The following is a 23,890-nucleotide window of genomic DNA, read 5'->3' as shown; positions in this document are numbered from 1 at the left end:
GCGTAATACAACCATTGCCCCGCTCCTGACAACAAGTGTGTGCGCGCGGTCGGCATAAGGTGATGCAGCCAGTACTGCACTGATGAGCGGGCGGTGCAGGCACTGAAGACAGAGAACATGAGGGTGTTTTGGAGTGCGCCCGCCATGTTCTGTCTTCAGTGACCGCGATCATTAGTGCAATGCTGGAATGCACGCGCACACGTGTCAGGAGAGGGGTAATGGCTGTATTACACAGCCGCAGCCCCGCTCTAACTACATTCATGTGTTACAATACTAAGCTGTGCGGCCCCACAGCTTAGTATCGAAATACATGAATTAACGGTATCGAACCACTTGGGGGTGCATGACATCGAAATATTATCGATATTTCGATGCATCGTGCAACCCTATGCAGCACAACTCCAGTTAAGTGCACAGGGGTTGTGTTGCTGTTCCCTGGGTAGAAGGGAGTGCACCTGTTCAGGGTAAGATCTGTAAAAGTACTGCAGCCCTTAACTAGCAATGTGACACCTTCATTCTGAAGATTGGTGTGGATCGCCGTAATCGGACCCCCACTGATCAGGAAGGGAATGACATATTCCATATGCACCGTGTTCCAAATTATTATGCACATTGGATTTAAGTGTCAGAAACATTTAATTATTCGTTTTTCAATTAAACTCATGGATGGTATTGTGTCTTAGGGCTCTTTGGATCATTGTAATAAATCTCAGACACCTGTGATAATTAGTTTGCCAGGTGTGCCCTATCAAAGGAAAACTACTTAAGAAGGACGTTCCATATTATTAAGCAGGCCACAGGTTTCAAGCAACATGGGAAAGAAAAATGATCTCTGCTGCCGAAAAGCGTGAAATGCAATACCTTGGACAAGGTATGAAAACATTGGATATGTCAAGAAAACGTAAGCGTGATCAACGTACTGTGAAAAGATTTGTAGCTGATTCAGAGCAGATGGGTTTGTTCAGATAATGGCATAATGAGGAAGGTTTCTGCCAGACAAATTAATAGGATTAGGAGAGCAGCTGCTAAAATGCCATTGCAAAGCAGCAAACAGGTATTTGAAGCCGCTGGTGCCTCTGGAGTCCCGCGAACCTCAAGGTGTAGGATCCTCCAGAGGTTTGCAAGTGTGCATAAAGCTATTATTCGGCCACCCCTAAACAATGCTCACAAGCAGAAATGGTTGCAGTGGGCTCAGAAATACATGACGACTAATTTTCAAACCGTGTTGTTTACTGATGAGTGCCGTGCAACCCTGGATGGTCCAGATGGATGAAGTAGTGGATGGTTGGTGAATGACCACCATATCCCAACAAGGCTGCGACGTCATGTTTTGGGCTGGAATCATGGGGAGAGAGTCGGTAGGCCCCTTTAGGGTCCCTGACGGTGTGAAAATGACCTCTGCAAAGTACGTAGAGTTTATGACTGACCACTTTCTTCCATGGTATAAAAAGAAGAACCGTGCCTTCCGTAGCAAAATTATCTTCATGCATGACAATGCACCATCTCATGCTGCAAAGAATACCTCTGTGTCATTGGCTGCTATGGGCATAAAAGGAGAGAAACTCATGGTGTGGCCCCCATGTTCCCCTGACCTCAACCCTATTGAGAACCTTTGGAGCATCCTCAAGCAAAATATCTATGAGGGTGGGAGGCAGTTCACATCAAAACAGAAGCTATGGGAGGCTATTCTGACATCCTGCAAAGACATTCAAGCAGAAACTGTCCAAATACTCACAAATTCAATGGATGCAAGAATTGTGAAGGTGATATCAAAGGGGTCCTATGTTAACATGTAACTTGGCCTGATGCTGCAAATTCAACAAATTACCATTTTAGTTCTTTTTACAACCTTTAAAATGTTTTGATCTCTGTTGTGCATAATAATTGGAAACAGTGCATTTTGAGTTTTTTACTTCTAAAAAAAATCTGTTATCATTAGGAGATTTGTTCAATAAAATTTGCATTATATGCATTATACTCCAACGGTTGATGGCTTGAAGATTATACCGACTGTCATTTGCATCGACTATTTAGGAAAATCAGCGAAAAATAACATTTGCATAATAATTTGGAACGCGGTGTAGCATTATTCCATCACCTCAAATAGTGAGAAAAAACCCTTTAACCAAATATTATACTGTAACTGTCACAAGTTACTCCTCTTTTATATAGCCTTTCCCCGAATAGGATCTTTTCCTATTCCGCCTGTAATTTCTCCTAGCTTTTGAGTCTCCTCCATATCTTCCACAACATATAACAGACTGTATTCAACATTCACCTCTCCCTGGACTCTTCTCTACTGCTCGCAATAAGGCAGTGACATTGGATTATTAGCAACAAATTGAAGTCAATTTTAACAAATTGACATAATAAATATACACTTATATTTGACATGAGACCATTGAGCTTCATATATTCGATATGTGATACTTCAATGAATTGCTCCAGTACGGAGGCACATAAAATAACATTAACATAAGAATGGCAAAAACTTTTGCATGACTCCGTCTTACTACATGATGTCTTGTCATAGGTGGCACTATCAATGGCAAAACAGAAAACATGGGCTGAGAGGCAAATGCTTACATATATTTGTCAAATTAAACCACACATTTCTACAAGATGAATTACGTGGAAGGAAATAATAGAATTTATTTAATGGGTATAAAAAGTGAGGGCTTTTCACACAAGTATTGATGAGAATGCAAGTGTGCTTATCAATAAAGGATGGTGAGAGGGTTGCTGACTTTGTCCAAATGGCATAGGATACTCTGAAATTCCCATAATAATTTCTTTGAGAATCTTGCTCAGAATCTTTGAAAAGAAAAAACAAAAGAAATAAGATAAGAAACATGTATGTGGTGATCAAAAACAAAGGCAGTAACAGTAGAAAAAGTTTAGCCTCATACAACACTAGAAGCACAATGCCTTAGGCCCCATGCACACGAACGTGCTTTTGCGGCCGCAATTCCCCCGAAAATCTACAGGAGAATTGCGGCCCCATTCCTATGGGGCCATGCACACGACGGTGGTTTCCAGGCTCATATCAAATAATGCACGTGGCCATTTGCACGGCCTGCGATTTACGGGCGGCTTGCGGGTGAAATCATGGCTGTGCACATGGCTACGGTCATGTGCATGAAGCCTTATAGTTTTACGGCAAGCTGTTCGGACAGCAGAAAGGATTCATTTTCTGATGAGTCCCGGGTAGAATATAAGATATCTCTAGCTCTCAGACTTTTTAATAATTTAATGCCTAAGCAACCATGATGTGGAGTAAGGCCTCATGCACATGACCGTGCATTTGCGGCCGTATACTATCCGCAATTACGGAGCAGCAATTGCGGCTAGTATAAAACACATGTTAACCTATGGGCCAATGCACACGACCGCGGTTTCCATGGTCCGTGCATTGCCCAGAGCGCAAAAAAAAATAGGACATGTCATTATACAGTCTGCATTTGTGGTCCGGGCTCATTGAAATCAACGCACATTTTGTGTGTGAACGGTCCGTGATTGCGGACAGTCCGGGGATGACACTACGCAGCCCGTCCGTGCCGTAATCAGCTACGGCCATGTGCATGAGGCCTAAGGATATAATAATGGCTTGCTTGACAGGAATAGAGTACTTCTTATTATATGCTGGTTGTTGTTTTTTTATTCCTCGATACTTTGACAATAAAAGACGGTAAAGGCAATAAATACAGTGAACATATAATGGGTTTCTTACTGTGTGATTCGGCAGTTAGTGGCTGACACATATCTTCCAGTATAGTGAATATTGCACCGCACCACATTATTGGTGAAATCAGACTCCAAAACAATGTACTTGGGATTGACTACTACCTATGAGACATGTTATATTCATTAACACATGTATATTACTACAGTATGAGAGAGACAATAATAACCTACAACAAGATCACGTTTAGTTAACTTACCTTGAGTATATAGTTTCCTGGTTTTACTTCTGTTATATCAATCCACTGACAGTCAATGTCTGCGTTGTATGTGTCATAACAGCCAGGACTTAGACCCTGAAACATAGATACAGATTGTCACTGTATTGCCAGTGTATTGTAATGACAATAAGGGAATAGATAGAAAAAGGAAATAGCATTTTAGGCCTCATGCACACTTCAGTTTTTCCTTCAGGGTGCTATCCGTTTTTGTCACTGATAGCACCCTGAACCCATTCATTGCAATGGCCCCATGCACACTTCTGTTATTTAAACGGATCCGTTGTTCCGTTCCGTGCCAAGTAGAGCATGTCCTACTTTGCTCAGTGATTCAGTGACCGTGTGGCCCATAGAAGTCAATGGGTCAGTGAAAAAAACGGATGGCACACTGAAGGCTTCCGTGTGCTGTCCGTTTTTGACTGATCCGTTGCCATAGCAACGGCTGGGTGGGACAAAGTTCACAGACTCACAGTCTACAGTAGCCAGTCAGTTCTGAAGATGGATGTGGAAAGAATGATAGCATTGGTGCAGGATCACCCAGAACTGTGGGATACGCGCACAGAATGCTACCACGACCGTTATAAAAAGGACGCCGCGTGGGAGGAGCTTGCCAAGGAGCTTTTGACACGCAGATGGCAGAAGGGAACTAGTGCCCAGCGTCACAAAATAAGTAAGTAAATGCACACATTGCACTGCTTGTTTTCTGAGCATGCTTTTCTTTTGTTCCATTGTATGTAATTCTCAGTAGGTAAACTTTACACACCCACAGTAATGTTATTTTCGCATTGACCTGCTGTCTTATAACATGTGCTTTGCAATCCCAAAATTCTGACCGGTATAGACTTTGCGCAGTTTCAAGTGTGTCAGAGGGTAGCGTAGACCTTGCACAGTTGTATTCTGTATTATTTCTAGTAGAGATGAGCGAACTTATGAAAAGTTTGGTTTGGCTAGTTCGCCGAATTTCACGAAAAAGTTCGATTCGGACCAACTAGTTCTGACCGAACCTGTAATTTCCGTGCGCCGAGCATGGTACTGTCCAGGGTGCTGATAGAGTTAATGGGCTGCACTAACTCTTTCAGCAACCTTGACAGTACCATGCTCGGCAAGCGGAAAATACAATTTTAATGTAATAAAAAAAATATATAAATACGTTCATACTTACATTCCTCCTGTCCGGCCTCCAGCGATGACGTTTCATCCATGTCACCGCTCGCTGCAGCCAATCACAGGCTGTAGTGGCGGTCACGCTCGTCACGTGACCGCCTCTGCAGCCAATCACAGGCTGCCGCGGCCTCTGCAGCCAATCACACGCTCCTCTCCTGAAATACTCTGTGCTGCCTTAAACTCTGTGGACAGGTCAGGATCCTGTTTCTTTTAAATGCTGCACTGTAGCGCAGCCTTATATCGTGGATCGAGCGGGTTCCCCAGCAGCATTTAAAAGAAACAGGATCCTGACCTGTCCACAGAGTTTAAGGCAGCACAGAGTATTTCAGGAGATGAGCACGGCCGGGCACGTTTTTCCGAGCCGTGCTGCCATTATAAAGTATAGGAGCACGGCCCGTAAAATAAAAAAATAGAACATGTTCTAGCTTTTTAACGGCTCGGGCACCTTCCCGTGAGAAAACGGGAAGGTACCCGTGGCTAACAGAAGTCTATGGGCCCGCTATTTCGGGTCGTAATTACGACCCGTAAATCCAAAGTAAGCCAAGCAGAGTAATCTCAAACTGTTCTCTATGCTCTGAAAGCTAAGAAAACAGCACTAAAAACTTCTTGTAACCTTTCTATGGGTGTTTCCTGGGACATGTGACAGGTTCAAGTGAAGTTCACATCAGTTTTTTAAACGGAAACACGGAACGGAAACGGAGTGCACACGGAAACAAAAACGGACACACGGATCCATCAAAAACGGCCGCTAAAACGGTGATGGAAGTGTGCATGAGGCCTTAGAGGGCAGATAAGCTGGAGGCAGTATAGCTATTCACAAAAGAAATGGTATAAAACACAAGACATATTCTCTTACCTGGGTGTGAGAGGTGCATGCATATCTCTTGAGGTTCCCAAAGTCACATGTGGTGTCCTCCAAACAGAAGCTAGCCTTATGTCCCTCTGCCACTTTCCGGCCTGTTGTGGCATCCAGCAGATCATAATGACTGAATTCATCCATACTATGATAGTGTCTGGAATCGACAACTCGAAAGTCAATTGTCTCTTGGTCAACTAGTTTAATTATTTTTAAACACATTTTACATTGATAAAAATATGTGAACTTTATTTTATAAAGTGGAAATCTACCATTATAAGTGACCTTCGTTTGCTGATCTTAATAATATGTTATGGCCTATTTTCATCCACAACTACACAATAGGAACATTAAACATCCAAAATTCACAAAAATAAATAAATATATGCCAGCAGCTCCTCTCTTAAGCTCCTATTTTGTCTCATACTGCAATTAAAATTGAAAAATAGATAAAGAAATCTTCTCTACGGTATGTGCACCAGGAGATCTGCCATTCCACTCCTTCTCCTCACAGTTCTGTGTCTGCTTCTAAGACAACTGGTTGCAGCAGGAGCCTTCCCCCTTTGCCCTGTCTGCAGTAGGACACACAAATTGATTAGCCACGGCCCTGGCTAACTTCCATTCACCACCCAAAATAGGAACAGATCAGTAGGAAATTAATGTTTTTTTTGCGGGACGCATTGTATTTTTTCACAATTTTTTTTCACCATCATTTGGCAACCTTCTTTTCTTTGCCATTTACCATGTGTCATAAATAACATGCTAACTTTATTCTTTGGGTCATTACTATAACAGCGACACCAAATATTCAGGGTTTTTTCTGTTTTAAGAGTTTTTTCTAATATTTTAGTAGTTTTGCATGTTTTGTTTTTTAAAAAAAACAAAACATTTATGTGTCGCCACTGCTGATGTTTCTGTATGAGGGCTTTTTTTAATATTTTATTGATTAACTTTTGTTATTTTTCTATAATTGGGGTATGGGGGGAAAAAAGCAATTCCGCCTATGTTTTCTGGAATTTTTTTTACGTCATGTGTCGAGCAGTATAAATAATGTTAATAGAAGTTGTCAAACTAACCTAATCTGTTTTTATGAAGAGGTGAGCAGAAGTCTAGACAGAGGGGCCGCTGTGGATTTAGTGTTTTTGGACTTTGCAAAGGCATTTGACACTGTCCCCCATAGACGCCTAATGGGTAAATTAAGGACTATAGGTTTAGAAAATATAGTTTGTAATTGGATTGAGAATTGGCTCAAGGACCGTATCCAGAGGGTTGTGGTCAATGATTCCTTCTCTGAATGGTCCCCGGTTATAAGTGGTGTACCCCAGGGTTCAGTGCTGGGACCACTATTATTCAACTTATTTATTAATGATATAGAGGAAGGGATTAATAGCACTATTTCTATTTTTGCAGATGACACCAAGCTATGTAATATAGTTCAGACTATGGAAGATGTTCATGAATTACAGGCAGATTTAAACAAACTAAGTGTTTGGGCGTCCACTTGGCAAATGAAGTTTAATGTAGATAAATGTAAAGTTATGCATCTGGGTACCAACAACCTGCATGTATCATATGTCCTAGGGGGAGCTACACTGGCGCATTCACTTGTTGAGAAGGATCTGGGTGTACTTGTAAATCATAAACTCAATAACAGCATGCAGTGTCAATCAGCTGCTTCAAAGGCCAGCAGGATATTGTCGTGTATTAAAAGAGGCATGGACTCGCGGGACAGGGATGTAATAATGCCACTTTACAAAGCATTAGTGAGGCCTCATCTAGAATATGCAGTTCAGTTCTGGGCTCCAGTTCATAGAAAGGATGCCCTGGAGTTGGAAAAAATACAAAGAAGAGCAACGAAGCTAATAAGGGGCATGGAGAATTTAAGTTATGAGGAAAGATTGAAAGAATTAAACCTATTTAGCCTTGAAAAAAGAAGACTAAGGGGGGACATGATTAACTTATATAAATATATTAATGGCACATACAAAAAATATGGTGAAATCCTGTTCCTTGTAAAACCCCCTCAAAAAACAAGGGGGCACTCCCTCCGTCTGGAGAAAAAAAGGTTCAAGCTGCAGAGGCGACAAGGCTTCTTTACAGTGAGAACTGTGAATTTATGGAATAGCCTACCGCAGGAGCTGGTCACAGCAGGGACAGTAGATGGCTTTAAAAAAGGGTTAGATAATTTCCTAGAACAAAAAAATATTAGCTCCTATGTGTAGAAATGTTACCTTCCCTTTTCCCTTCCCTTGGTTGAACTTGATGGACATGTGTCTTTTTTCAGCCGTACTAACTATGTAACTATGTAACTATGTAACTTTTTTCTATGGGTCGTTACCATATACGCATTTTTTTTCTGTACTATTTTGCAATAATAAAATAATTTTTAGGGTAAGCTCACAGGGGGAACATGTGTTTCCGATATTTCTGCGACTGTCCCATTCCCGTGCACATGCTGTACAACCCCATTGTTAAAGAGTGTTTTTTTTGGGGGGGGGGGGGGATTTTTTCATTAAACTTTATTTGTTATTAGTCCCACTAATGGAATTGAAATTGTAATCACGTATTAGTATTCTGAAGCATTACTGCCTGTCAGCAACACACTGATCAGACAGGGGGCGTGCCGATGGGCTGACAGAGGAAGCCCCCTCCCTTCATCAAACTCTGAAGATAGCCCTGTCAGTATTGATCATGGAATCTGAGAGTTAAAACGGGTGAAAGGTCTTTTTGATTTCGGCAGTTGCAGCGGGAGCCTGGCTTATCTGCCTGTACATTCATCTGGACATACTATTGCGGCCTACTGTGGTTACAAGACTGCAGGTAGGACGTAATAGAATGTCCAAATGTGGAAATGGATTAAAGAGAACATTACCGTTCTCCTAACATGTCTGTTTAAGTAAATACCTGTATTTTTCATTAAATCAAAATTCTGGAGCATCTATTAGTATGTTGTGCTATTCCTCTGTTGTTATTATTATACTCCTGGAAATGTATGAATAAATTGACAGCTGGGCGTTACCATTTCCATGTCAACAGGGTATGTTCCTACGCAGCTTCAGAAATTCAGCAATGATTCAACAGTGTCAGACTTTGTTGGGACATGCTCCAAAAGGGGAATGGTAACAGCCAGTTGTCAATTTCTTAGTACATTTACAGGAGGAATAAAAGAGGAACAGCACAACGCAGTTTTTAATGAAAAGGAGCTCCAGAATTGTTATTTTATACAGGGTGCAAGTATTTACTAAAACAGACAAGACAGTTGACAGGTCCTCTTTAACTAGAATACTATATTGCAATGTCATCCGCTGGGAGATTTACTGAGCAATATTGGCCTGATGTAACGAGTGTGTTTGAATTTACCTACGCAAAAAATGTTCTGTACAGACACTCAACCAATAGGGAGCAGTTGCGGAATGCAGGATCTTAGGAAAATTCTGAATGCAGCAGTAGATGAAGATGGATTATGATCCATGATATAACTCAAAATCAGTACAAGATGAGCAAAGAAAGACAATTGCAGTTACAAAAACTTTAAAAGAAATAATACACTCAATAAGTATTTTTAAAATTATTTCTATATTCACACTTACAAAAGGGAAAGTTCTTGTCCTTGCTTTTATCACAGAGATACTACAGCTATCAAATCACAGGCCAGTTTTTCTTTGTAACTTTAACTCTCTATACAACAATATATAGTATTTCAACTATAACGTGTGGCCATACGTTATCGAACCAGCAATCTAATATTTTTACTTTTGGGATATTATTGGTCATTAAAGTAATTTATAATGCCAGAAATCTGCAAGGATCTGAATGATTTTTTTGTGCCCTTACAATCTTCAAAAATATAGTTGCGCTTGTATTTTCATGTATGATTTATGATGACATTTTATAAACCTAACATTGAATCAGTCGTGGGAAATACATTTATTTAGAACAAGACCTAAACCAGTGGGAAGAATACAAATGTAACACATTCTATAGTTTATAACAAATTATTTTAGTCCAATAAACATACAAATTATTGTTATTGTCTTTGACTGTTGGATTGTTAACTGTTATTATTGCGTCTATGGCTAGTTTAGTGGCCATAAAGAGGTACTGTGACAGCATGTATAGGAGGATAATGTAGAGTCAATCTACCGATAACCTTCTTGTACTCACTGATGGCAGCTGTGCCACTCCCATGCCTGGCGAGGTCGTGTAGGCAAGAAATCTGCAGTACCCTGGTTTTTCACTCTCTGTGGGAAGCGAAGCAGAACTCTAACATCATAATCTGAAGAATCTGCTGCATATGCAGAGCTGAGAAGAGAGTATAAAGAAAAGAGGAGCTGTGAAAATCAATGATAAGCAATGTATAGCCAAAAAGCCTCAAAATACATTAAGGGTATGTTCACACGGCAGCGTCCAATACACCTGAATTTACGGAGCTGTTTTCAGGCGAAAACAGCTCCTGAATTTCAGATGTAATTGCTCGTACTCGCGTTATTCGTGGCGTCAATTACAAACGTCAATGGTGTCAGTGAAAAACGGCTCCAATTACGTCTCAAGAAGTCACATGCACTGCTTTGACGCGGGCATCTTTTTACGCCTGTGTGCACAAAACATCGTAACCCCATTGATTTCAATGGGCAGATGTTTGCCGGCGGTTTGGAGCCGTATTTTCGGATGTAATTCGAGGTGTAAAACGTCCGTAAATAGGGCGTGTGAACATACCCTATCACTTCAATGACTCCTGTGTCCAGGTCAAATTTTCTATTTCTGATATGCACTTCTTTAAACGATAATATCTTTGGAACCGCTTTGAATATCACAACTATTTTTACTTTGTTTTTGTTTTTTTACAAGACTTATGAGACTTTCATTTTCTAGATTAGTGTTTTAATTTTTATTATGAGCAGACAAATCACAAAAAAAATAAATAGATAATACATTTTTTTATATATATTTATCTATATCATATATATATATATATATATATATATATATATATATATATATATATATAAACACTGTACAGCTCTGTAACAATTAGTCCTCTTCTCTCTCCGTCACCCTGTTTTTGTTTTTTTACAAGACTTATGAGACTTTCATTTTCTAGATTAGTGTTTTAATTTTTATTATGAGCAGACAAATCACAAAAAAAATAAATAGATAATACATTTTTTTATATATATTTATCTATATCATATATATATATATATATATATATATATATATATATATATATATATATATATATATATATATATATATATATATATATATAAACACTGTACAGCTCTGTAACAATTAGTCCTCTTCTCTCTCCGTCACCCTGGATCGCTGTGAGGGGAGAGTGAAGAGGGCTATAGTCACACGACGTGAAAAAAAAGTGCAGTTAACAACGGATCAACTGTCAGTTTTTCATGGCTATTTTGCATCAATGTGTCTCAAAATTTTAATACATTTCCCGGCCGTCTGACCGTTTTTCACCGCCATTTGCCATCCGTTTTTCACGGATGTTAAAAAAAAGATGGCTTTTATTCGTTAGTTTTTTTTTGTCCCAGCCATCTGAAAACACCACAGTGCCAATGTAGATAGTGATGCAATACAGATGTAGATAGTGCCACATTGGCCACTGTAGATAGTACCAGTGCCCACATAGATAGGGTCCACTGTAAATAGTGCCGCAGTGCCCACATAGTGCCACAGTTCCCACTGTAGATAGTTTCCACATAGTGCCACACACAGTGCCCATGTAGATAGCGACACTCTGTCCCATGTAGGTAGTGCCCATATAATGCCACAGTGAAACACCCCCTGTATATAGCACCCCCGTGTAGACAGCACTACAACCCCTGTAGATAGTGCCACACCCTGCAGATAGCACCCCCCCTGTAGAAAGCGGAACCCGCTGTAGATAGCGCCACCCCTGCAGATAGCACCACCCCACCTGCAAATAGCGCCACCCCCTGCAGATAGTGCCACCCCCCTGCAGATATCGCCAGTCCCCCTGCAGATAGCACCATCCCCCATGTAGATATCGCCACCCTCCTATATACGTCAGGTCAGCGGGTCCGATCAAGCTGTTACTGATCACATCTAAGTTCATAACTTTGATGTTATTGATAACAGGTGGATCCTGCGTGGACCTGCTGTCCTGACAGATTCAGGTCTCCAAGCACGATACAGATGCTCTGCATATAAAATATAAAGCAGCTGTATCTCAAATATTTTGTAATAAAAAGTAATTAGAAAGTTGCACCAAACACATTGTCACACATTTATTTTTTTTGAGGCAATTTTGTGGTCAGTGTTTTTTTTTTTCCAAACGCAGCATGCTCTGGGTGTGCCATTTCTCTTCTCCATAGGACTTCAAAAATGCCAGAAAAAAGCACCTACAAAATGACCCCAAATAAAAACCTCTACCAAAAACGCCTTAAAAAACACATTACATAACGCTAGTGTTTTTAGAAGCATTTTAGAAGTGTTTTTAGAAGCGGTTAAAATTGCCTGAAAAATTCTGTGTTCTGTGTGTGAAAGAGGCCTTAAAGAGAAATTGTTTATTTTGAATCGTTAGGCTTTGTTCACATCTGCGTCGGAGTTCTGTTAAAAAAAACATAGCTTTCCGTTTGCATTACCATTGATTTCATTGGTAATGCTTCCGTTGCTAATGGTTTCAGTTTGTCTCCGTTCCTTTTGGCAAAATTAATAGCGTAGTCGAGTATGCGATTGATTCTGCTGAAAAAACAGAAACCTTGCAGAATGGAGACCAATGGAAGCCATTAGCAACGGAAGCGTTACCATTTAAATCAATGGTAATGCAAACGGAAAGCTATGGTTTCCCCTGAGGGAAAGGTCTGACGGACCCCATGAGCGGAACCCCGACGCAGACGTGAACGAAGACTAAGGCTACATTCACACGACAGCGAACAACGAGCCTGTGACGAACGTTTTTTTAACGGCATTCACACGGTCGTTTTCAAAACAATGAAGTTCTATGGGTGTATTCACTTTTTTTTAACAGCCCGTGAATATTCGACAATGGATCAGTTTGTACCGACCGTTTTTCAGGAAACAATCGTTGTTACGGCTGGTAAAAACTGATCCTGGCTGAGGACTCCCCGCACACAGCGCTACTTTGAGCGCTGAGCCCGGGGAAGCCCTTGCATTACTGTCCATATAAGGACAGTGAAGTCAGGGCTTTAAAAAATTGAATCCCTGGCCAGAGTATCGCAAAATCTTTGGCCAGGGACTCCAGGCTTGTAGATAGAACCCCTCCATGTAGATAGCATCCCACATCACCCATAGATAGCGCCACTGTAGCTCTCTGTAGGAGCGAAATCCCCGGCAGACAGACCCCGCTCTGGCCAGGATTCCGCTCCTGGAGAAGCCCCCGGCGTCACTATCCATATATGGACAGTGACGTCAAGGGTTTACTCCTGGAGCGGAACCCCTGGCCTGCTCTGGCAGGGGATTCCACTCTCCTGACATCACTGTCCACATATGGACAGAGACGTCAGGGGCACCATCTATGAGCGGAATCCCCGGCCAGAGGGATTCCGCTCCTACAGTGAGCTACAGTGGCGCTATCTACAGGGGAGGGGGGTGGTATCTACAAGGGGGTGGTGCTATCTACAGGGTGGGTGATGCTATATGGGGGTGTGGCACTATCTACATGGGCACTGTGGCACTATCTACACGGGACACTGTGGCGCTATCTACATGGGCACTGTGGTACTATGTGGGCTCTATGGCACTATATACAATGGGCACTGTGGCACTATGTGGGCACTGGCACTTTATATGTGGGAACTTTGTCACTTTATATGTGGGCACTGGTACTATGTGGGCACTGTGGCACTATCTGTAGTGGGCACTGTGGCACTATATAGACACTGGCGCTTTATATGTGGGCACTGGCACTATCTACAGCGGGCACTGTGGCAATATGTGGGCACTGTGGTACTATGTGGGCACTGGTCCTATGTGTGTATTATCTACAGTGGGCACTGTGGAACTATCTACAGGGACATTCCAGCACTATCTACATGGGCACTGTGGCATTTTCAGGGGGTTGGGACTAAAAAAAACCTGACAAATGAAATCCATCAATTTTTTTTAACGGCCATGAAAAACGGATGACAAACAGCCATTAAAAACGGACAGACGGACTGGAAATGGATGAAAATTTGGAGACACACTGATGCAGAATGGCCATGAAAAACTGACAGTTGATCAGTTTTTAATGGCCATTTTTTTTCACTGTCGTGCGAATGTAGCCTAATCCATTTTTCATGGCCGTTAAAAAAACTGATGAATTTCATTGGTCAGGCCTTTTTTTGTCCTAACCCCCTGAAAACACCCAAAGGAAGGTCACATGTTCACCTAGACACTATTTACAGTCTCCCTGTAGATGCCACACAGTTCCCCTGTAGATGATGCCACACAGCCTCCCTGTAGATGAGGCCACACAGCCTCCCTGTAGATGACACACAGCCTCCCCATAGATAATGCCCCACAGCCTCCCCGTAGATGATGCCATACAGTCTCCCTGTAGATGATGCCACACAGCCCCCTTGTAGATGATGCCACACAGCCCCCTGTAGATGCTGCCACACAGCCCCCTGTAGATGCTGCCACACAGCCCGGATGTAGATAATGCCGCACAGCCTACCTGTACATGATGCCACACAGCTTCCTTGTACATGCCACAAAGCCCCGTTGTAGATGATGCCACACAGACCCAGATCAGTAAAAAAACTGATGAATTTCATTGGTCAGGTCTTTTTTTTGTCCCAACCCCCTGAAAACACCCAAAGGAAGGTCACATGTTCACCTAGACACTATTTTACAGCCTCCCTGTAGATGCCACACAGTCCCCCTGTAGATGATGCCACACAGCCTCCCTGTAGATGATGCCACACAGCCTCCCTGTAGATGATGCCACACAGCCTCCCTGTAGATGAAGCCACACAGCCTCCCTGTAGAAGGTGACACACAGCCTCCCCGTAGATAATGTCACACAGCCTCCCCGTAGATGATGCCACAGTCTCCCTGTAGATGATGCCACACAGCCCCCCTGTAGATCATGCCACACAGCCCCCTGTAGATGATGCCACACAGCCTACCTGTACATGATGCCACACAGCTTCCCTGTGCATGCCACACAGCCCCGATGTAGATGATGCCACACAGCCCCCCTATAGATGATGCACCCCAACCCTACACTCACCGATGCAGCGCCGTCTTCTATAGGTAGGTCTCTAGTCTTCACATGTGGTCTCTCATCTTCACGATTACGTCATCGCGTCGCCTTTGCAGAACCCATGAAGACTAGAGACCACACCTGAACAAGACGGCGCTGCATCAGTGAGTGTGTAGGGAATTCAGCAAAACGTGCCGCCGATAGCCAGCAAGGGAACCACTAGTTCCCTTGCCTCTTGAATCCCCATGTCACAAATCCGTTTTTCACGGTTGTTACATGTATTGATGGACATTAAAAACGGATCCATTGACTTCTATGGGGGCCGTCTGGCCGTGAAAACGGCGAAAATAGGACATGTCCTATATTTTGACGGCCAATATTGATGGGCCGTTGAAAAAATGGCCGTGTGAATATACCCATAGAACACCATTGTTCTGAAAACGGCCGTATGACGGCCGTTCAAAAAATGGCCGTCACACAGCCATTTTTAACTGTCATGTCAATGTAGTCTAAGACTTTACAGTGGTCATATATTAGTAGATCAGAAGTTAGAGCAATAAACAAAGTTAAGTATTTATGCTGTTTTTTCTGTTTTACTTGATGATCTGTGGAGTTTTCATTTAAACATAATGGGTTATTAATGTGTTAATGACTATTCTGTAATAGTATAACAAGACAAACACTGAACATGTTGCAACTGTTCTTATCTGTCTCGATTATTCTTAGTGACCTAATTCTTATAAATTGCCTCAACCATGTATCCGGAGATGGCACATAATGGTTCCCAAAGGAATATTATAATTTCTCCAAGTCGCTTATAGCACAATTCTTTTACCTAAAAAGGAAAAACATAACTGAGCAACTATGTGTTTACTGCAGCCAACAAAAACACACGTCCTGGTTAACAATCTGACAAATTAAGGCTATGAAAATGCATTGCTACAGAGTACAGACATACCTGTAAGGCCCTGTTCACATCTGCGTTCGGCATTCTGTTGTTCTGCTTTATCAGAAGAGCAGAACAACGGAAATGCCGGAAAGCTCAGGTTCTGTTGAACAACGGAGACAACCGACAGTAACCATTGACTTTAATGGGTTCCGTCGGGTTTCCATCAGAGTGTCCGTGAATTTACTGGAAACAATAGCACGCAACTGTTATGGGAGTTCACACAGGGTTTTTTGACAGACAGATTTTAAATTGCCAGCGTTTTTTGACATATTTATTATGTATACTATGTTTACTATTTACTATGTATACTATGTTTTTTCCTGCCTCCCATTTATTTCAATGGGAGGTCAGAGGCATAAACTGCACGAAAAAAGATCATGCCACTTTTTTTTCCCCGCGAGCGGCCAAAAGTTGCCCAAAAAAATGCCTCTGCCACCTATTGAAATCAATTTTTTGCCACTGAATCTGACGTGGATTCCGCATCAGTGCCATAAAACCTCTGTGTGAACTCATCCAAACAAAGAGAATGGCGCTTTTTTTTTCCGCGAGTGGCCAAAAGTCGCACTGAAAAAAAACAGCCTTTGCCTCTTGTTGAAATCAATGGGGGGCAATTTGGGGCGTTTCTTGCCACTGATTCTGACAGTTTCCACGTCGGACTCAGCACCAAAAAATGCGGTGTGAATTACCCCTTAGGGATGTGCCTGAGAACCAGCTTGTCAACTGTTTCCAATGACAGAAGCTACAAGACAAGCAAAACTGTGAATGCAGCTTGGGATTATAATACAGGGTGCAATTTAGTCTATAGAAGATAAGTAATGCAATGCATATACAAAGTTATTTAACTTTTTATGTAGGTGATAACTTTAATTGAACTGTAAAATTGTGTTGAAATGTGGACAAAGCCATTAAAGTGTAGGTTAAAGGGGTTATCCAGGATTTAATAATTGATGGCCTAGCCTTAGGATAGATCGGTGGGGGTCAGACTCTTGGCACCTCTGCCAATAAGGTATTTGGAGTGGCAACGGCGCCTAAGCAGATACAAGGGCAGTCTGTGTCCAATTCACAAACTAAAGATCTCTGTAAAATGTCAGCCTTTGGTTTTCTGATGCAGGGCAATGGCAAATACAGCAAATAGAGGGTGATGAAGTAAAGTTACTAAAAGCGTGCGACATCATAATCAAAATTACATACTGTTCAGTTAAAACGTGTATGGGAACATAGAGTCCTTCAACGGTCTTATCTGGAAATGTGAAATTATGGTGAAAGGGTATGCAATTTTTGCTGTATGTATTCACTACAACATTTGCTCCACTTTTCTAGACACTCCTAAAAGCTCAGGGTAGTCACTGTACCAAACTTGTATTGCTCTGGTTAGTTGTTTTAAGTAACTCCTCCATTTTTTTAACATTTGTCTTAAATAAATATGAAATGAGGATCAGTTTTAGGCCGGGTTCCCATGTAGTGTAAACGCTGCGGAATTTCCGCAATGCAATTAAGTACGTAAATTCCACAGCATTTACAGTAGCAGCAAAGTGGAAAGAAAAACGTAGCATAAACGTTAATAAATTGACCTGCGGTGGTAATTTAATTCCGCAGCATGTCAATGTATGCTGCGTTTTTGTTGATTTTCTGTTGCGGGTTTTCCCCATTGAATTCAATGCGGATGCAAACACGCAACCGAAAAGCCAAGTGTTGCGAATTGAAACTCTGGAAAAAAATATCATACTTACCTAGAACGCTCTCCTTCTTCCTGCAGTCCGGCCTCCTGGGATGTCGTTTCATCCCATTTGACCGCTGCAGCCAATCACAGGCTGCAGCATCACATGGCCTGCAACGTCATCGTAAAAGGCCGGACTACACGCAGAGAAGACGGAGGGGGTAAGTATGAGTGCTTTTTTTCCACATCGGAAATTCCATTCGAAAAAACGTACCACGAAGCGGTGCGATTTTTCGGACGGAATGCACTGCGGGTACAAGGTTGGATACGCTGCGTGATTTTTACGCAGCATATCCGTCCCGTGAGACTTGTTTACACATTGCGTAAATACTGTGTGAACTCAGCCTTAGGCTAGATTAACAAGGGCGTTGCGCATCTCGGACGTGAAAAACTGCAGGTTTTCACGTACGAGGTGCATCCGTGCTCAGCGCTGCGGGATGCGATATCACGCATCACCCATAGACTAGATTCTATGGAGGGATGCGTGAAGCGTGAAATAATAGGACATGTCCTATTTTCTCGCTGAACCTTCACACGGTCCGGTGAAACAACGGCCCTATGAACGGCCACATTGAATTATATAGGTCTGTATGACGGCCGTTGTTTCAACGGCCGTCACCCGGACATTTAACACGTTCGTGTGAATAAGGCCCTAATGTATATGGTATCAGAAAGAACTCAATGGCAATTCAGGTTTGAGGAAGGGGACAGAGTCAACCGTGTTGGCCAATCGTCTTTTGTTTTCCATTGAGAGAAGTGGCACCAGAGATATCTGGCAGCCCCTCTTCCATTTTCCCTCAATGTGCATGTTGTTCGCAAGAACAGAATTGAGGCTCTCAGTTGGTGAGTCTAACAACATGTTTGCACTGGAATATAATAGAATGAATTAGTAACATTTGCATTAACCCCTTAGTGACCACTAATACGCCTTTTAACGTCATTCACTACTGGGCTTTAGGCTAGGCTGACGCCTTTTCACGTCAGCCTAGTCTAAGTCCTGCACGGGTCTCCCGTGCAGGCTGGTGCGGGGGCTCTGCTGTCTGATGACAGCTGAGCTCCTGCTCCAACGCCCGCGATCGAAGTTTACTTCGATCGCGGCCGTTTAACCCGTTAAATGCCGCCGTCAATAGCGACCGCGGCATTTAACTTTGTTTACAGAGGGAGTGCGCTCCCTCTCTCACTCATCGGCGGCCCGCGAATGCAATCGCGGGTCTCCGATGCGGTGTCATGGCAGCCGGGGGACTGATAAAAGCCCCCAGGTCTGCCCTGGACATATGCCTGTTAGGATGCGCCGGAGGCACGTCCTAACAGTTTGCCTGTCAGATTTACACTGACAGGCAATAATGCTCTGGTATACGAAGTATACCAGAGCATTATAGCAGCGATCGGAATATCGCACAGTAAAGTCCCCTAGTGGGACTAATAAAATCAGTCATCAAAGTGAAATAAATATTATTAATAAAAAGTACAGTAAAAAGTGGTTTTATTTAGTAAAAGTGTAAAAAAAAAAAAAAGTACACATATGTGGTATCGCCGCGACCGTAATGACTCCATTAATAAAGTTAATATGTAATTTAAACCGCAAAGTGAACACCGTAAAAAAAAAACGCCAAAAACTATGGCGAAATTGCAATTTTTTTCCATTGCCCCCCAAAAAAGTCATAATAAAAATGAATCAATAAGTCCCATGTACCCCAAAACAGTACCATTCAAAACTACGTCTTGTCCCGCAGAAAACAAGCCCAAAAAATCACTACATTGATGGAAAAATAAAAAAATTACGGCTCTTGGAAAGCGACGATGCAAAAACAAATAATTTTAGTTCAAAAGTGTTTTTATTGTGCAAAAGTCGTAAAACATAAAAAAACCTCCACATATGTGGTATCGCCGTGATCGTACCGACCCATAGAATAAAGGTAACATGTTAATTACGTCGCACAGTGAACGGCGTCAATTTAAAAACGCATAGAACAATGGCGGAATTTCAGGTTTTTTTTATAATCCCCCCCAAAAAGGTTAATAAAAGTTAATATAAAAATTATATGTACCCAAAAATGGTGCCACTAAAAAGCACAACTAATCCCGCAAAAAACAAGTCCTCATACAGCTATGTAGACGAAAAAATAAAAACGTTATAGCTCTTTGAATGCGACTATAGAAAAACGAATAAAATAGCTTGGTCATTAAGGCCTAAAATGGGCTGGTCACTAAGGGGTTAAAGAGGCTCTGTCACCAGATTTTGCAACCCCTATCTGCTATTGCAGCAGATAGGCGCTGCAATGTAGATTACAGTAACGTTTTTATTTTTAAAAAACGAGCATTTTTGGCCAAGTTATGACCATTTTTGTAGTTATGCAAATGAGGCTTGCAAAAGTCCAAGTGGGTGTGTTTAAAAGTAAAAGTCCAAGTGGGCGTGTATCATGTGCGTACATCGGGGCGTTTTTAATACTTTTACATGAGAAGTATCATCCACTTCTCTTCAGAACGCCCAGCTTCTGCCAGATCACGCTGTGACGTCACTCACAGGTCCTGCATCGTGTCGGCCACATCGGCACCAGAGGCTACAGTTGATTCTGCAGCAGCATCAGCGTTTGCAGGTAAGTAGCTACATGGACTTACCTGCTAACGCCGATGCTGTTGCAGAATCAACTGAAGCCTCTGGTGCCGATGTGTCCTCGCTCGTCTGACACGATGCAGGACCTGTGAGTGACGTCACAGCGTGATCTGGCAGAAGCTGGGCGTTCTGAAGAGAAGAGGATGTTACTTCTCATCAGAACGCCCAGCTAGTAAAAGTATTAAAAACGCCCCGATGTACGCACATAATACACGCCCACTTGGACTTTTACTTTTAAACACACCCACTTGGACTTTTGCAAGCCTCATTTGCATAACTACAAAAATGGTCATAACTTGGCCAAAAATGCTCGTTTTTTAAAAATAAAAACGTTACTGTAATCTACATTGCAGCGCCGATCTGCTGCAATAGCAGATAGGGGTTGCAAAATCTGGTGACAGAGCCTCTTTAAAGGGAAATTTTGACTGAATTCATTGTATTTTCAGACAAATAATCCCTGCAAGTGAGGAGCTAGTTAGGAAGAACTTTACTGTCTAGCAAAACGCCTTCTACTAGAGGGGACTATGCTGGATCTCCATGTTCTTGTGGACACCAGAATGGTCCCTTCTATACTACAAAAGTGCTGTCGGTAAGTATTTGTCACACCATCCCCCCCCCCCGTTTTATATACGTGTTACAGGAGATTGATGACCATCAGAAGAGACATTGGTCCTCATGATAACAATTATTGTAAGAAAAAGTGTCAGAGTTGCACATTCGTTCCATCTTCCGTTTTTCCGAAGGTTTGAAAATGTAAACTCTTCTAGGTTATTATAGGCAATACTGACACTTTTTCTATGAACACTTTTAATGTATCAGGCATTCCCTGCCAAAGGTTTTCAAGTGAATGCTTATCTAAGATCATGAAACCATTGGGTGTATATAAGGAAGGAATTTGTATTCTAGGACATTTCTGGGGGTGCAAACCTAGAGAGGCAATTTTCCTCTGCCGCACAACGTAGTGAATACAGATGAGCTCGCTGAACATAGGTTGCTGCCTGGACATAGCTTGGATCCGGAACCAAATCAGGAAGCCCTAGAACAGAAAAAAGATTTGACTATTATTAGTATGTGAGCAAAATAAAAAATTCACAGCATTTTTATATTTCTAAAGTGTGGGACTGTGTGAAATGTTCAATGGCACGGGTTGTCCACTTTAGAAAGTCCCTTTTAGTTAGAAATGTTCCCCAACAATATGCAGATCACAGGGCATCCCACTGCTAGTACCCCCCCCCCCCCCCCCCACTAATCAGCTGTAATCTGTGGGGGAACTCTTCAGCAAGTGTTCAATTCCCTACAGTGCCGCCACAGGGGAAACAGAGTATTAAATACACACGGCCTATTAAAATACATAGGATGTATGTGTAATGCACGGACGTGCTGGTTAGTCCAGAGACCAGTGGGAGAGATGCTCTTTGTAGCCACTCTCTGCTAATAGATGAGGGTTTGACCCCCTCCCCCTCTATAATTCCCTATAAGGGTATTTGAAAATGGGTTTTTAAACAAGACAATTCCTTTAAACTGGCTATAAGTGAGAAATTGCAACAACATCTATTCTCAGAAGGTTGAAATAATCATGTTAGAAGATTCCTAAAAGATTCTGATCAACAAAAGTGCTCAATAACCCCCTAACCCCCACCTCAGTACAATGTGCAATTCTCCGCATATTTCAAGCTTTAGAACTAGTAGGAAAAAAAGAAAGTAACATATACATCTACGATATAAAGTATTAAATAATATGTCAAGGCTTAAAATAAAGAAATAATAATAATCATATATCTTGCCTGATTCCACATCTTGGCGAACCAATGGAGGGGGATTAAATAGTTATTTTATATAAAATGGGAGAATAAATGTGACTAGACACTTGCAGTAAACTCACCTCTTCCACTCTGACCACCACGGAAAACACTCCCAACATTGGCTCTTCCTTGTTGCCCGGTCTGTGACTCACCTCCACTGCTCGGAGTATTAGTCACACGGCTTTGTGGTTGAAAATAATCTGGTCTTTGTGCTCCATAGTAGCCTTCTCCTTGACTTACTCCACCATAAGGGGGGACTCCTGCATCACTCCCTCCACCTCCTAGAGCTGGACGTACTGGATCACTTTCTACAGGGATATCAACTCCTCGGAATAGACTATGGGCAAAGCGTCTGTCAAGTCCATCCTGGGGCACTACAGGGTTCACTGGAGCTGGTTGCCGAGGGGGCAAAACTGGGGGAGCAAAATATGGTGGTTGAGCAAAAGGTGGAGAAGGCTCCTCATAAACATCTTCATAACCTCCGCCCCAAGGTGGTTGTGCAGCATAGCCACCCCCACCTCTGGAATAGCCATAGCTTTCTTCATGTGCTTGAGGGTAAAATTCAGGCTGGGGTACAAAGGGAGGTTGTGGTCTTGGGACAAAAGACTGTCCTACAGAATTTTGGGATGATGACTGACGTATTCTAGTACCCCCTCCTCTTCCAGCACCAGCCCCTGCGGAAGGAATAAAGCGACCTGTGCCGGCCGTTTCACCTCTCTCTTGCCAATTATCTGGCACTTGTCCAAAACCAAATGGGTGACGAGTATTGCCCCTGACCGTCTGTGATCCAGCCCGTGGTAAGGTGGGTGCTTGACGGCGAAGATCAACACCACTTCGACCTCCATCCAATACAACTCTAGTTCCTCCTGTGCCCTCTCCTGCAGCCTGGTACTCAGACCCTGAATTCAGCAGCCGATAGCGTCTTCCACTTTCTTCCCACTGGATCATTTGTCCCCAGCCTGCCCCATCCTGACTTAGGGACAAGGACAGTGCTGACAGACATAGACATAGTTGAGCTATTAGAGCCATGTTGGTGTCCTCTCTTCAGTGATAAACTGAGGAATGTGGTAGTGAGGTGCCAAGCTAGAAGGGTGAAATGAGAACAGCTTGTCTGAGAACAAGAAACTTTCAATGTTCACATGAACACACACATGTTGGTGAGAAGAATCAATGCAGAAGTGAAGCAGAGGAGATCAGCGACGCCCGACTGCAGGTTCCTGTCATGCACACCAGTGACCGATCAGCGGTGCTCTACAGGTCAGCAAAGGATGGTGCAGTCAGGCGATTAAGCAGAAGGCGCCGCTTCTCAAGCTCTCCAGCACATAAGGGGTTAACCGTCACATTCTGTGTACTCCAGGTCCCGTTATTCCGTTCATGTCTGTCAGTGACTTGCAGTCCAGTCCCGTCCCGTGTCCTCCTCCTCCTTATCTGTCTCCTCCGTCACTCCATCCTTTCTCTGTATCCATTTCTCCTATAACTTCCTGTTTATCCCCCTCTCCCCCACTTTCCCCTCTCTCCGCCCTCCTTCCTTCCTCACTGCCCCTTCCCAAACTTTCTCTCGTCAGTATAGTGCAGTGCAGCTCTCCCCTCTATTACTATAGAGCAGTTACACAACGTGTGTATCGCTAATGTAAGCAGC

The 23,890-nt window shown here is 42.6% G+C and overlaps 1 protein-coding gene across 1 annotated transcript; it reads right to left on the bottom strand.

Moving 5' to 3' along the window:
- Window positions 1-2,627: 2,627 nt before the first annotated feature.
- Window positions 2,628-23,746, bottom strand: LOXL1 (lysyl oxidase like 1). The gene is made up of 7 exons (XM_075857753.1): window positions 22,332-23,746; window positions 21,377-21,485; window positions 10,144-10,281; window positions 5,980-6,136; window positions 3,942-4,037; window positions 3,731-3,846; window positions 2,628-2,814 (listed from the first exon to the last, which is right to left on the bottom strand). Exons 1-7 carry the CDS (start codon window positions 23,278-23,280, stop codon window positions 2,808-2,810), a joined length of 1,572 nt encoding a protein of 523 aa, XP_075713868.1. The 5' UTR covers window positions 23,281-23,746; the 3' UTR covers window positions 2,628-2,807.
- Window positions 23,747-23,890: the final 144 nt, after the last annotated feature.

The sequence above is a fragment of the Rhinoderma darwinii genome, chromosome 3, assembly GCF_050947455.1.
Source record: "Rhinoderma darwinii isolate aRhiDar2 chromosome 3, aRhiDar2.hap1, whole genome shotgun sequence".
Taxonomy (NCBI): Eukaryota; Metazoa; Chordata; class Amphibia; order Anura; family Rhinodermatidae; genus Rhinoderma; species Rhinoderma darwinii.
The sequence above is the reverse complement of the archived record's forward strand: the minus strand, read 5'-3'. Positions and strand labels throughout refer to the sequence as shown.

Bases quoted from the DNA above. Each gene is read 5' to 3' on its own strand.
- LOXL1 (XM_075857753.1), bottom strand. From the start codon at position 23,280: ATGGCTCTAATAGCTCAACTATGTCTATGTCTGTCAGCACTGTCCTTG. The intron at 6,137-10,143 runs GTGAGTACAAGA...TGTCGATTCCAG, and splicing joins GAGTGGCACAGCTGCCATCA to ACACTATCATAGTATGGATG. The intron at 3,847-3,941 runs GTAAGTTAACTA...CATGTCTCATAG, and splicing joins CAGGAAACTATATACTCAAG to GTAGTAGTCAATCCCAAGTA.